The 13,703-nt window shown below is 50.9% G+C and overlaps 1 protein-coding gene across 9 annotated transcripts in view; it reads right to left on the bottom strand.

The window, feature by feature from the left end:
- Positions 1 to 13,703, bottom strand: part of PALLD (palladin, cytoskeletal associated protein) — a 391,482-nt gene that overhangs the window by 222,924 nt on the left and 154,855 nt on the right. For all 9 annotated transcript variants that reach the window (XM_059071515.2, XM_067040076.1, XM_059071514.2 and 6 more), the window contains one exon: positions 10,509 to 10,687. In XM_059071515.2, coding sequence (XP_058927498.1) covers positions 10,509 to 10,687 — 179 coding nt within the window. The remainder of the gene's footprint in view (positions 1 to 10,508; positions 10,688 to 13,703) is intronic.

The raw sequence follows: 13,703 nt of genomic DNA on the forward strand, positions 1-13,703 counted from the left end.
TATGATTATAACAATGATAATAAAGTTATATGAATGTGGTCTCTCTCTCAAAATATCTTATTGTACAAATTTGATGCCTTTTCTATCTTAACTAAGCAATTATGCACTGTGGCTGTAACTTTTAGGGTTTGAGGCATGACAGCAAAACTAACATGGATTTCTTTCTCCTTCTTCACAACCTGTCGGACAAAAGATTTGTTCTTACCGTACATCTTAGCAACCTCAGCATACTTTTCTTTTCTTTCCTTATTAACTTTCACCTTTCACTTGAAGCACTGCACGGCTCCTCTGGCACGTCCAAACCGCCAGCATCACTCCTCTGGTGCTTTGGGGCCATTTTTACCATCAATAAAATCAGGGTCAGTGAACAGGAGCACTGGGACAGTCACCATGACGACGTAGGTGAGTAACAGGCAGCACACGCTGAACCAAGGGATGACTCACATCCTGGCGGCTGAAGCTGAGGCAAGCAATTCCATCACAGCGCTCCGATGGCACAACTGAAAACTGATCATTGATTTCTGGAATTTTCCATATAATACTTTTGGATCACAGTTGACTGTGGTAACTGAAGCCACGGAAAGTGAAACCTCAGAAGAGGGGGGACGGCTGTATGTTTGTGCATGTATTTGTACAAATGGAATCACACCGTATGTGCTTTTTTGTTGTTTTTTAACGTCTTTACTGGAGAATAACTGCTCTACATAGTTGTGTTAGTTGCTGCTGTGTACTTGTGCTCTTTGTAGTTGGTTCTATTGGTCTGTTGATACATCGAGAATGTGCACGTTTACCTAGTTCTCTTGCAAGAGTGCCTCGTGCCCCGTCCCGTGACTGCTCTCTGCCATGGCTTTCCTGCTATTACTGACGGTAAAAGCCCTGCTTAGGTGACTGCAGGGTGCTTGTGGTCCTTCCTATTTATTTCTACAGCAATCCCCAGTCCTGGACCATCACGGCACACAGACCACCCTGTCCTCCCAACTCCCTCTCTCAAGTTTGTCTTCATCTATGTCAGGTTAATTTTCCTGTAACACACCTTTCCTGTTTAAAACAAAATAATAAACTTAGATGACCTATGAGTTCTGCTCAGTAAATTAAAAGCCTGCTATTTCCACTAGTCTCATGCACACCCGGCTGTGTAAGGAGGATGCCCCTCCACGCCCTCGGGGAGCTTCCATTCTATGCGGACACAGACGCAGACAGATAAACACACAACGTGGTGGTTAGTGAAACGGGACGGCAGGCATAAAGCTGGCGGTCGGGGAGGGAGGGGAACGCAGGGTGCAAGGGAGCCTCTGCCAAGAGGGGCTGCGGATAAAGATCAGAGGAGCGGAGAGCTCCCCCTCCCGGCCTCTCCCCGCATCTGAACCTTTAATTACATCATCTGCTCTCACGGGAAGCGCCTACAGGGTCCCTCCTTGATTTCTGTCGTTTCCGATTGGCCCAGACATGCTCCGTGCTGCCTCTTAGGAGCTGCTCGGCCACTCAGGACATCACACCTCTGAGGACTGGAGTGAGGTGTGGCCAGGAAGGGCTCACCCGTTCTGAGTAGTGCCACGTGCCTGGCCATCGGCTGGGTCGGCGTTCGGTCATTACTAAGATGAACCTCCCTAAGAGGGGAAGCTGCGTCCAACTACAGCCCAGAGACCCGAGGAAGCAGGGAGGGGAAGGGGCTGCGTGAGGCCACGGGACTGCAGGGCAGTGGCGCAGGGTCTGAACCCGAGGCCCCGGCTTCCCCGGGGCACGCGTCCCTGCCCCCAGACGCCGTCTCCAGCGCTCAGGGCCGGCCTGTGACTCTGCTGGGGTGAGTGACGGGGGGTGAGCTGGGGGACAAGCGAGCAGCTGCGTGTCTGGGGCGGGGGGCGGGGGGAAGGCCAGGGACACAGGGTGGGTTTGGACACCGGCCAGCGCGGCTGGACTTGGTGTCTGGGCAGGAGCGTGGTCGAGGGGCGAACTAGCCGTGCAGGAGGAACTAGGGAAACCGAGCGAGACAAAGAGCAAAGCAGCAGAACCAGGCGACAGACAAGGAGAAGCGCTGGCGTCCCAGCGGGCTGGGGTCAGCAGGTCACGGCGGCCCGAGGGCGGGCAGCCCCCCAGATCCCGGAGAGCCCTCGGGAGCAGGCAGAGCCCCAAGGCTGGCATCAGAGACACTCAGTGGCCAGAAGCCGGGGAGAGGAATAGCTATTTTTCATCGGATTCCCAACGCTTAGATCATTGGAAAAATCCCCTGATGATTAAAAAGCCATTATTGCTTTCATTCTTTATTGCAGCTTTTTCCTCACTGACTTGCCGGGAAACAAGGACCAGAGAGTTTCACGTCCACTGGACAAGGATGCGTTTGCTGGTTTCTGCACACCTGACCAAGCCTGCTGGGATCTCAATGTCACCTCCCACCTGGGGTGGGGACAGAGCTGCTCTGCAGGCCCCCTTCCCCCAGGGCGATCCCCCCTCACGCCCCTTCTGTCCCCACCCCTCCGTCCCCAGCTCTGCTCCTACTGGGCAGGGGAGAACACCCCTGGTTCGGGGGGACATTCACCCGTGTCTGTTTCTCAAATCCCACCTGAAAGGGGCAGGGCCCAGCACTTGTGGTCACCCCCTGCCCGTCTGCTCATCGACTGTTCACCTGCCTACAGGTCACCTGTGTCTACACTGTTCCCCACACAGTGAGGAATCAATGCTCGTGGTCCCTGAGCGGCTCCAGCGATGGAGAGCAGGCGGGAAAGTCACAACCACGAGCCTCCCATCTTGCCTTTAAAAGGTGCTCCTTCACCATTTAGAAAACTTACCCTGTATGATACTTCCTTGTAGGAAAAGACCCAGAAAACGCACAATAGCAAAAATTAAAGAAAAAAATCATTCGGAATACCACCACCCCGACACGCTGGATCGTACCCTCCTGAAGTTTACCCCTGTGCACATATATAATAAATATAATATTATGATGTAATACTGTTCAATTTCTGTTTTTTCCCCACTCAATAGATTGTGAAATACCTTTCCACGTTAATAAACGTGCTTTATAGTTTTCTAATGGCTGCTTTAAATACATTTGTGGCGATTTACCAGAATTTGTTTCATTCTGCTATCAACGGATATATTTATTTCCATTTTAAACATCTCCCCAGAAAGGTGTGTAAAATACAGATACAGTCGGCCCTCCATATCCACGGGTTCTGCAGCTGTGGATTCTACCAACCGCAGGTCAAAAAATATATATACATATAATTCCAGAGAGTTCCCCAAAGCAAACTTGCCTTTGCTGCCCACCAGTAACTATTTACATAGCATTACATTAGGTATTATAAGTAATGTAGAGATGATTTAAAGTTTACGTAGGTTATATGCTAACACTCTACCATTTTATTTAAGGGACTTGAGCATCCTTGGATTTTGGTATCCCTGGGGGGTCCTGAAACCAATCCCCTTGCGGATACTAAGGGACGACTGTATGTCAAAATGCCCATTTCCCCCATATTCATGGAAACACATGTTTTAATTATTTTTATTTTTGTCAATCTAATATCTTCCTTAGTAATATAGAAAAAGCTGTATTTCTGAGTGGAAGCAAACTGCATACAGCTTCAACTTCAGAAAATAGGAAGTCTTCCTAAAAGCAGGTATTAACCATTTAAAAACCTATCTATAGGGCTTCCCTGGCGGCGCAGTGGTTGAGAGTCCGCCTGCCGATGCAGGGGACGCGGGTTCGTGCCCCGGTCCGGGAGGATCCTACGTGCCGCGGGGCGGCTGGGCCCGTGAGCCACGGCTGCTGCGCCTGCGCGTCCGGAGCGGCTGGGCCCGTGAGCCGTGGCCGCTGCGCCTGCGTGTCCGGAGCCTGTGCTCCGCAACGGGAGAGGCCACAACGGTGAGAGGCCCGCGTACTGAAAAAAAAAAAAAAAAACAAAACAAAAACTATCAATTTCTTTATTTATATTTACATTTTAAGTCCCTGAGTGACTTTAGTGAACCCAGCCATGGGGTTGGTTCATCGTCTGGTCCATGTTTGCTTTTCAAAATTAAGGCGTAAAGACACTCTGGTCCGCACTCACACTACTCATTTTTTCCCCTCTCCTTTCTCGGTTGCTATAATTAGCAGAAATAATCATTTGCTGTCTCAGATAAGAGTAATTGAAGCAATGCCAATGATTTAAAAATTCATAAATGATGAATGACTATAAAAGCATTAAAATGAGTTTTAAAGAACTGCAATGACAGGCATAGATGTTTGTGATGGATTAAATTAACTTAAAAAATATATATACCAGGGCTTCCCTGGTGGCGCAGTGGTTGAGAATCCGCCTGCCGATGCAGGAGACACGGGTTCGTGCCCCGGTCCGGGAAGATCCCACATGCCGCGGAGCAACTAAGCCCGTGAGCCATGGCCGCTAGGCCTGTGCGTCCGGAGCCTGTGCTCCGCAACAGGAGAGGCCACAACAGTGAGAGGCCCGCATACCGCAAAAAAAAAAAAAAAAAAAAAAAAAAAAAAATATATATATATATATATATATATATACCAAAGAGTATGTAGAATATAATATATACATTTAGATAAAAGATTGAACAATAAAAATGTTTAAGAGTGGCTGACACAGGGTGGTGGGATTACACATGACTTTTATATCTTTATTTCCATGTTTTAGATTTTTTAAACTGAAAATGTGCTATTTCTATAATAGCAAGTGTAGCTCACACTGTGGGTCAGTCCCCCTCTAGGGGATTAACTCACTCATTTCTTAGGAGAACATCAATTTCTCCAGGCAAAGATGGAGAAACTGAAGCAAAGAGCCATCCAATCGCTGTTCTGGGTCTTGGAGCTGGGAGCTGGGCCGGCCAGAAAATACCAGGGAAGAGATTTAAAACGGAATACTGTGGAGAATGGGCAAAGCTGAGCTGAGACTCCGTCAGCTTCTCACAGCAAGTCTTCCGGACCCAGCAGAAGGAACCTTTCGCTCAGAGAGGCTTTGTCCTGCTGCAGCCACAGGGGCCGTTCCTCGTATACCATTTCCACACGCTTTGAAACGTCACTTAAAAGGGGCACACGTCTTATCTGTGACAAACTTGAATAAACACCGCATAGGGTCTGCCGGCGTGAGCCACGCTCAGAATACCTGCCCTTCCCCAGTCTTTACGCAACTGTCCCCTCCGCGCCATTGAGCTCAACTCCCCGACCGCGGGGCCACGGTTGGGGGCAACCCAGCTTCCTCGTCGCACACTTGGGAACCCCCCTCCTGGCCCTTCGGTGCTCCCCGAGCTGTAAAGGTCTGTGCCGTCCACGACAGGGCCAGGAGGGGCAGCGGGGACGCAGACGTGGGATGTCCACGTTTATTCCACGTGTCTGGGGTTCACCTGTCCCGTTTCTACCGTGCAACTGCTGAGAGCAGCTCTTCGCCACGTGCACACCGTGGGCGGAGTCCGTTTCTTTCTCTTTTTTCCAGGAGTTGGCTCCCTAGCATCGCACACTGCCCCCACCCCGCTGCAGGATCCCCGTTTTCTCGCTTGGGCCGTTTTCATCAACACGGAAATACACTCTGGAAATTCTGCTACGAAAACCCACAGGCAAGCAGGCTCACAAAGCCTCCTGACCCGGCGCTCCCGTCCAGATACCGGCCCCAGGCTCTGCCGGGCTTGGGCAGAGCCTCCCCGGCGCCCACCCACGCGCTCCCGTGCGTCCTTCCGTGTCCCGCAAACGCGTGGCGTTTGGCGCCCCCAGGCTCTCCGAGCCCCTCTCAGTAACACCCCGCACAGCATCCACACCTGCGCCGCCTTGTCCTCAGCGCTGGCCTCCGGCAGCGGGGCCCGAGCTGGCCAGCCCCCCCCCCCCCCCGACATCAGACGCCGAGCAGCTCCCCCCGCCTCCCCGCCCCAGGGCCCTCCCCTCCCGCTCCTACGCCGGCACCTCGTCCCGGAGCGCCTTCGCGGGGGAGGGTCACCCTGGCTCAGACGCGGTCCCGCCCAGGGCTGCGTCTTCGCTTCTTACCACCTGCGTCCTGAAGCTCCCAGGGCACGTCCTCGCCCTGGCCACTCAGTGCACCCGCAAGGCCACCTGCCCACACTTGTGTCCACTCGGCCGTCCGAACGGATCACCTACGCCCCTCTGTGCCCCAGCCCGCTCCTCGCCCCCCCGCCACAGACGAGCAACGGGGGAGCCGAAATCCACGCGGTCCGCCCGTTCCCGTGGCCCCTCAGCCCACGCCTGACCGCCCCGTGGCTCTGCGGCCGGCCTGCCTCCGCCCCCGTCTACACGTCGGGTCCTGCCACGGCACCGGGCTCCCGAGTACAAGCCAAACCTCAGTTTAAAAATGGAAATCAGAGAATCTGACTCTTCGGCGGAAACGCTCCGCAAGCGGCGATTTTACGTAGAAGAAAGGCCGGGCGGCGGACTCGGACCGCAAGGCGCCGCGAGCCGCGTGAGCCGCCCAGCTGCCACGCTCCGCGCCCCGGACGCACCGCTCCTGCCGCCCAGCCTCGCCCCTACTTCTGTCTGCGGCGCTTTCCCCATCGGACTCCCCAGCGCCTCCCCGCGGAGCGCAGACTGAGGTCGGACGTCACCGCCTCAGGGAGGCCCTCCTGCCCCTGCCCTCCCCCACCTTTCTCCTCTTCCCAGCACCTGCTGGCCAGGGCTGGGGTTATTTATGAGGGGGACCCGTCCCTCCTTTCCTGGGGTGTCGGTGCGGCGAGGACCGAGGCCTGCCTGTCCTGCCAAGTGTCCCCGCCCAGGGCCTGGGCCACCGCCTGCCTTCCAGGGGACCTTCAGTGAACACGTGACCAAAGACCAAAAGCCCAGTGATGTCCTGAGGTGCTCCAGGCACACATCCCAGGCCTGTTACTGGATGCACGTGGCGACCCTGCTGCCCCAAGATCCAGGGTTCATCTGCATTTTCCCCCGTGGCCATTCAGACTTAGGGGTTCACACTGACCGGCTTTAGTCCTTGACGCTCAGGGGAGTGCGAGTGTGTGTGTGAGGTCTGGGGCCCTGCCAGTCTCCATCAGCTGCCGCTTGCTCTGCCACAGAATGCAGTGATTTTTGTAAGGATTAAATGAGATAATCCAGGTGAAAATGAGGACCAGGGCTCGGTTCCTAGTTAACACTAGGAGATAAAAGTTAGTTCCTGGGTTTGGGTTTTTTTTTTTTTTTAATTTATTTTATTTATTTATTTTTGGTTGCATTGGGTCTCTGTTGCTGCGCGCGGGCTTTCTCTAGTTGCAGCGAGCGGGGGCTACTCTTCGTTGCGATGCCGGGCTTCTCACTGCAGTGGCTTCTCTTGTTGCCGAGCACAGGCTCTAGATGCATGGGCTTCAGGAGTTGTGGCACGTGGACTGGGCACTTGTGGCTCTCGGACTCTAGAGTGCAGGCTCAGTAGTTGTGGCTCACGGGCTCTAGAGTGCAGGCTCAGCAGTTGTGGCTCACAGGCTCTAGAACACAGGCTCAGTAGTTGTGGCACGTGGGCTCAGCAGTTGTGGCTCTCGGGCTCTAGAGCGCAGGCTCAGTAGTTGTGGTGCACGGGCTTAGTTGCTCCGCAGCATGTGGGATCTTCCCGGACCAGGGCATGAACCTGTGTCCCCTGCATTGGCAGGAGGATTCTTAACCACTGCGCCACCAGGGAAGCCCCTTAGTTACTGTTCTTAAACTGAAATTTCCTCGATATCATTCTAAAAGTTGCTGCACGAGGCAGTGAAGTTTAGACAGTTTCCAACTAGTAGGTTGTTAAACTTTTAGGGAAGGTTTCCTCGAGGTTTTTAAATCTGTAGAAAACTTCCTACCCTCTGGTACCCACCTCCACCCTCATACTGCCCGCTGACACAGCAATAGCAGTGTGGTTTAGGGACAACAGAGATACTCCTAAGTGTAAGTTAGTGCTGCAGTAAGGAAAACATAAATACTTCTTCCTTGCAGTCATAATAGGAGCCTAAGAATTTATGTGAAATTCTCTCCCATTTCATGTAATTGTTCCTAGGGATAAAAATACACCACAATCAGGCTTTAAAAAAGTCATCACCCATATTTCATGGGGACGATGGGCCTGCTTCCTAACGCACTTTCCAGGAGGCTTATTAGGAGGCTGACGCTTAAGGGCTCTTTAATCCGGCTCTGCCCAGACCCCTCCTCTCCTCAGCACAAAGGTCTGAGGCCAGACCCACAGCCGGTGAGCCGTCTAAGCCAGCGCAGGGTCCTCACGTGCAAAAAGGGACGCTGGGAACACCCGTCACCTCTGTGGAGCCCCGGGCGTGGACCACGCGTGGCAGGTAGAACTTGGGGGTGCTTTTCCCACGTTAAGAATCTCATGCAGAGACCTCAAAGGCAGGACAGGACTGCACTGCAGGGGCTTCTACGTGGCAGAGCTCAATTTAATGACATAAAGTTAAAGACCGTGGCATGCATGTTTTGGGCCTCCAGAGTGAGATCCTGAAAGTGGTTTCCAAGGCAGAGAAATAGTTCCTCTTATTCTATGAAAGTTAGTGTGTCTTATATACCTTGCAGTTAATCTTTTAAGTTCATGTGTATCCACCTAACACTTTAGATATCTCTGTTATATCATTTATTTTATATTCTTTTTTTAAAAAAATGTGTCCATCTCTGCTGTTGGATTGGGAACTCCTTGACAGCAGGGCCCACCCTCATCACATCTGCACCCACGCTGTCTGACACAGAGCAAGGCCTTCATAAACGTGGCTGAATCGAGTCGGTAGACTAGCAGGTAAAACTGCCGTGATTTAAGGTCTTTAGTACAGAAGCAGTCTGCACTGAAGTACCCCTTTCTAGCAACCTTGAAAGCAAATAAAGCATTTGATTTTTTTTTTTTTTTTGTGGTACGCGGGCCTCTCACTGCCGCGGCCTCTCCCGTCACGGAGCACAGGCTCCGGACGCACAGGCCCAGCGGCCACGGCTCACGGGCCCAGCCGCTCCGCGGCACGTGGGATCCTCCCGGACCGGGGCACGAACCCGCGTCCCCTGCATCGGCAGGCGGACTCCCAACCGCTGTGCCACCAGGGAAGCCCAAAGCATTTGATTTTAAGCAGCTCTAGCTGAAGTTGGTTTCGGAAGACAAATCTGACCATCATTAGCAAACGGGTTTTGTCTTTTTTTTTTTTTTAATGGAAGTTTAACTTTCCTCCTCTGTATTCTAAAATGCTTCAAGCAGTTTGCTCCACAGCCAGCCCATGACTGATACTCACTGCTTGCTTACCAAACGCTAAAAATCTTTTTGCCGTTCTTTTCCTGTTCATTTAGCACTTTGAGATACATCTGACATAGCGAATAGGATATGGGCCCTGGAGCAAGACGGACTGGGTCCAAATCCTGGAGTGACTTTGGACAGGTCCCTTTTACCTCCCCCCGCTCAGTCTACCCGCGTGTAAAAGGGGACCCTGATAACACCTCACAGGTTCATGGCGAGGTTTAAATGACCACGTCTGCACGTGTGTGTGCCTCTAAGTGCCGTGTGACATCACTTATTGTTAACGCAGAAGGTTTGCTCGTATTAGCAGGACAAGGTCCCCGAAGGAGCTCACAGACGCTCTCAAAGACAATGCAGGGGACCCTTTTATTAAAAGTAAAGGCACATAGTTTTAGTTGGCAGTAACAGTTACTTCTAAAACTAAATTTTTTCTTTTTGCCAGTTCTTACGAGGGCTATAAATAATGGTTCACATCTTGCTTTCTTCTACTTTAAAAAACAAAGAAATTTAGTGCTATTAAACAGTAAAAAAAATTTAGTAAAAAGATGAAGATTAACGTAGTGGAGACCTCGAGGATTTCAATTTTCTTTCTGTGTTCCAACTACTATTTTTAAATGCAAGCAATTACAAGGCTACTCACCAATTTATGGCTTTGGGGACATAGAACAATGGTGTTTAAGCCACTTCCAACTTAAGTGATTGATATTGATAAAAATGCAACAGTGATGCAAACTATATACTTTGAGAGCAAGTTTTCTAATTCCCTATAGGCTGAGTCTGGTCAAAAATGAATTGTTAGAACAATAGAGACATTCTACTCTCTGCCCACCCCTCTTTAATGCAACATTGATTCTGGAAATTTTTTCACCTAGTGATTGCATGTTCATGGTACACTTAGCAGAAATAGCAACATCCTAACAAAAAAGGAAAAGTTCTAGAATTTAATAAAAATGAGAACATTTAAAAATATTCAACCGCTTAATATCCCTGTAAAATGATCTCCTAAGTCGTTTAGAGTTTAACTTCGGCTGATAGGTCTAGTATTTCTAGTATTTTAATATGTCCACATTCTTTGTCCACCAGAGAAATCAGAAATAAGTTGGACAGTTAGTATTCCAAATAAATTCACATAGCTGAAATGTTTTAAATGAAAGGGAACAAATGTTGACATCAGACATTGTCGACAGGGGCGTACACCCAAGTGTCAGAACCACTCCATTTATCTGTCCTGGAGGACAAATGAGGTTTGACTCACACCGTTGGAAAATCACGTTCACAAGAAGCACCGGGGCCCTGCCCACTCGGCACCCCACGCCTCCACCCCACCTCCCTGGGTACCTTCAATGAACACCTCGGCGGATGTGGTGTCAGAGCCCCCGGGGTTCGCGGCCAGGCAGGTGTAGCGCCCCGTGTCGTCCTCAAAGGCCTCGGCTATGACCAGCGTGTGCAGGTCACCCCCGTCCCAGCGGATCTGGATGTCGTGACTGTCGTGCAGCTCGATCCCCTCACAGAACCATCTGCCGGCCAAACGGAAGTCGCAGGACAGGAGGGAGAGAAAGGAAAAGGGGACGTTTAAAATAAAGCAGAAGTGAAAGGCGAGATGCTGTGTAACGAGATGCCTGTCCGATAAAAAAAAAAAAAACAAAGACCTGTGTCCGTGTTACTGACCTTACTAAATGCTATTACATTTGAGACCATGAAATGCATGGCTGGACAATTCCCACGGGTTTTCTTTGTAAAGCGCCTTGTACATTTCATCAACCTGGAAATAAGGGCCATCATCACACTGGCAAAGACCATTTCAGTTACAAGATGAAAGGAACACAAGTTCCAAGTGTCTTGTTACAAAACTGTTTTGTCACCAGTGCCTCTCACGTCAATTACAGTTTTATCTATTGTTCTTAGGTAAAGAAAAATATGAAAGCAATATAAACATTGTGCTCAAAATACTTAATGTACGGTATCAAGGGAGACACTGTCATGTTACAGACCCTGGGCAGGAATGTTCCCGTTGACCTGGTCAGCCGGGCAGGGACAGAGCTAATGCCTTCCACATTTCTGATATCTAGAGAACCTTCCAGCGGCGTGCCCGGCCCCCATGATGCGGGCAGGGGCAGCAGTGCTCTGTAATTCATTCTTGCTGGTCTCACCCCTTCCCATCGACCAGGCCCCTGGTGTGGGAGGTGGCAGGTGGCCAGACTGTTTCTATGCGGTTCCCCCTCACACCCTTTCCTTTATTCCCTGAGCACCTCAAACTCTCAACAGGAATTTTACAAAAAAATACGAAGCTGCCCTAACCCTCCTCCCCACAAATGTGATTTGGTTTTAAAGAAATACGAAGGAACGTGCCACTGACAACTGAAAGCATTGAAATCTCTGGGACAGAATTTCTCCATTTAGCTCTTAATCAGCACTGAGAGATTCTCCCTGAGTCTGATCCTCTATAAAATTCTTTGGACTTGGCATCCTTTTTATGTCAGTGAAAACTAACCTTTCCTGCATTTAGATAGCATAATATAGGCTTCTGTCTATATTTAGTCTGAAAGTGGAGTTAATAAAACAAGCCAGTTTGCTAATACTTAGCATATTAACTCCGGAAACTATATTAAAAAAATAAGTATGGGATATTTGGAAAAGAACAGACATGACTTCGGGAATTAAAAACCATATTAAAAAACCAGCCAACTGAGCGTGTATGCAATGCAAGGCACATTGCTCTTGAGGCAGTTGAGAGGGGCAGTGTTTCATGATTCTGAGTAGCTTGTGATTTCCTCTGTTTTCGTAAAGTCTTGGAGAACATTCTGGCCGAGAACCATTTTCTAGTCCCTTCTTCTCTGCTCTTTCCACAATCACAGTCCAGATCCCTGCCCCGCCCGGAGAACTGTCTATAGCTTCAGTGTTACTTGACCTGAATGAAGTCTTTTAATCGATCTCTTCATCCCTGGCAAGCTATGGATTCTTTACCCTGTGGCAGGAGAGAGCACTCGACCCTCTTCCCTACATGAATCATTCCCTAAACTTTAGATCTTCATTGTCTGCTTTCCTATAACTTGGCCCAGATTTTCTTTTCCATCACGTTCCTACACGAATCCTGTTTCTGTCAAGTATCTGTGCGGACTCCTCGTTTCCCATGCAGCCCTCACGTACGACCTGCTTCCTCTCTGCTCCCTGCGATTCTCCCCTCACCCTCTGTGCTCATCCCACCCTGGAGCCGCTCTCCTCACAAGCAGGCGAAAGGCGCCTTCAACAGATTCAGTTCTGCTGAGCACGCGCCCGCCGGGCGTCTTCCGTGTGGACGGCGCCACGTCAGGCACTGGAGGCCACAGAAAGAGCCGAGCCTGGTGGACTCTGGGAGCAGCCAGAGTCCAGGTGTCTGTACGTTACCGAGGCTGAGTTACCCTGCCGTAAAAAGATGAGATCCAACTGTCAGAGGGAACGTGAAGCAGGAGAAAACGCAGCTAAGGTTTAAAAGAGAGGACGGGGCTTCCCTGGCGGCGCAGTGGTTGAGAGTCCGCCTGCCGATGCAGGGGACGCGGGTTCATGCCCCGGTCCGGGAGGATCCCACGTGCCGCGGAGCGGCTGGGCCCGTGAGCCGTGGCCGCTGCGCCTGCGCATCCGGAGCCTGAGCTCCGCCACGGGAGAGGCCACAACGGTGAGAGGCCCGCGTACCACAAAAAAAAAAAAAAAAGAAAAGAGAGGACGATTAATTTTGCCTTGGTTAGATGTGCTCCTTGGGACACCCCCGCCGGCCACCCCAGGGCTGGGACATCCTGACCTCAGGCAGCGCACACAGCCTGCAGGCCGCCGCCTGCTTTCCTGGGGCCCGCGAGCCAAGAAATGGTTTCCATGCTTTTAAAGGTTAGGAAGAAAATCAGAAGAAGAGTATGTTGTGACACACGGAAATTATATAAAGGTCAGACTTCAGAGTCTATAAATAAAGTCTCGGGGGATCACACCCGTGCCCTTCAACTAACACGGTGTCTGTGGCCACCTTCGCGCCGCAGCGGCAGCTGGGCTGTTGGGACAGACTGCACGGCCCACAAACCCTGCAACAGTTATTATCTGGACTTCACAGGAAAAACGTGGTCCTCGGACCAGTGGCATGAGCCTGTTAGGAACGCAGGATCTCTGGAGGTCTCGCGGAACACTGCAACTAGAACTACCATGCGACCCAGCAGTCCCACTCCTGCACGTGCCCTGAGAAAACCATAATTCAAGAAGGCACGTGCACCCCAGTGTTCACTGCAGCACTGTTCACAACAGCCAGGACACGGAAGCCACCTAAGTGTCCAGCGACAGAGGAATGGATAAAAGAGACGTGGCACAGATATACAGTGGAATACTACTCAGCCATGAAAAAGAATGAAATAATGCCATGTGCAGCAACACGGATGGACCTGGAGATGATCACAGTAACTGAAGTCAGTCAGACAGAGAAAGACAGATATCCTACGATATCACTCATATGTGGAATGTAAAATATGACAGAAATGAACTTGTCTATGAAACAGAAACAGACTCACAGACGTAGAG

This window comes from Kogia breviceps, chromosome 8 (genome assembly GCF_026419965.1).
Source record: "Kogia breviceps isolate mKogBre1 chromosome 8, mKogBre1 haplotype 1, whole genome shotgun sequence".
NCBI classification, from domain to species: Eukaryota; Metazoa; Chordata; class Mammalia; order Artiodactyla; family Physeteridae; genus Kogia; species Kogia breviceps.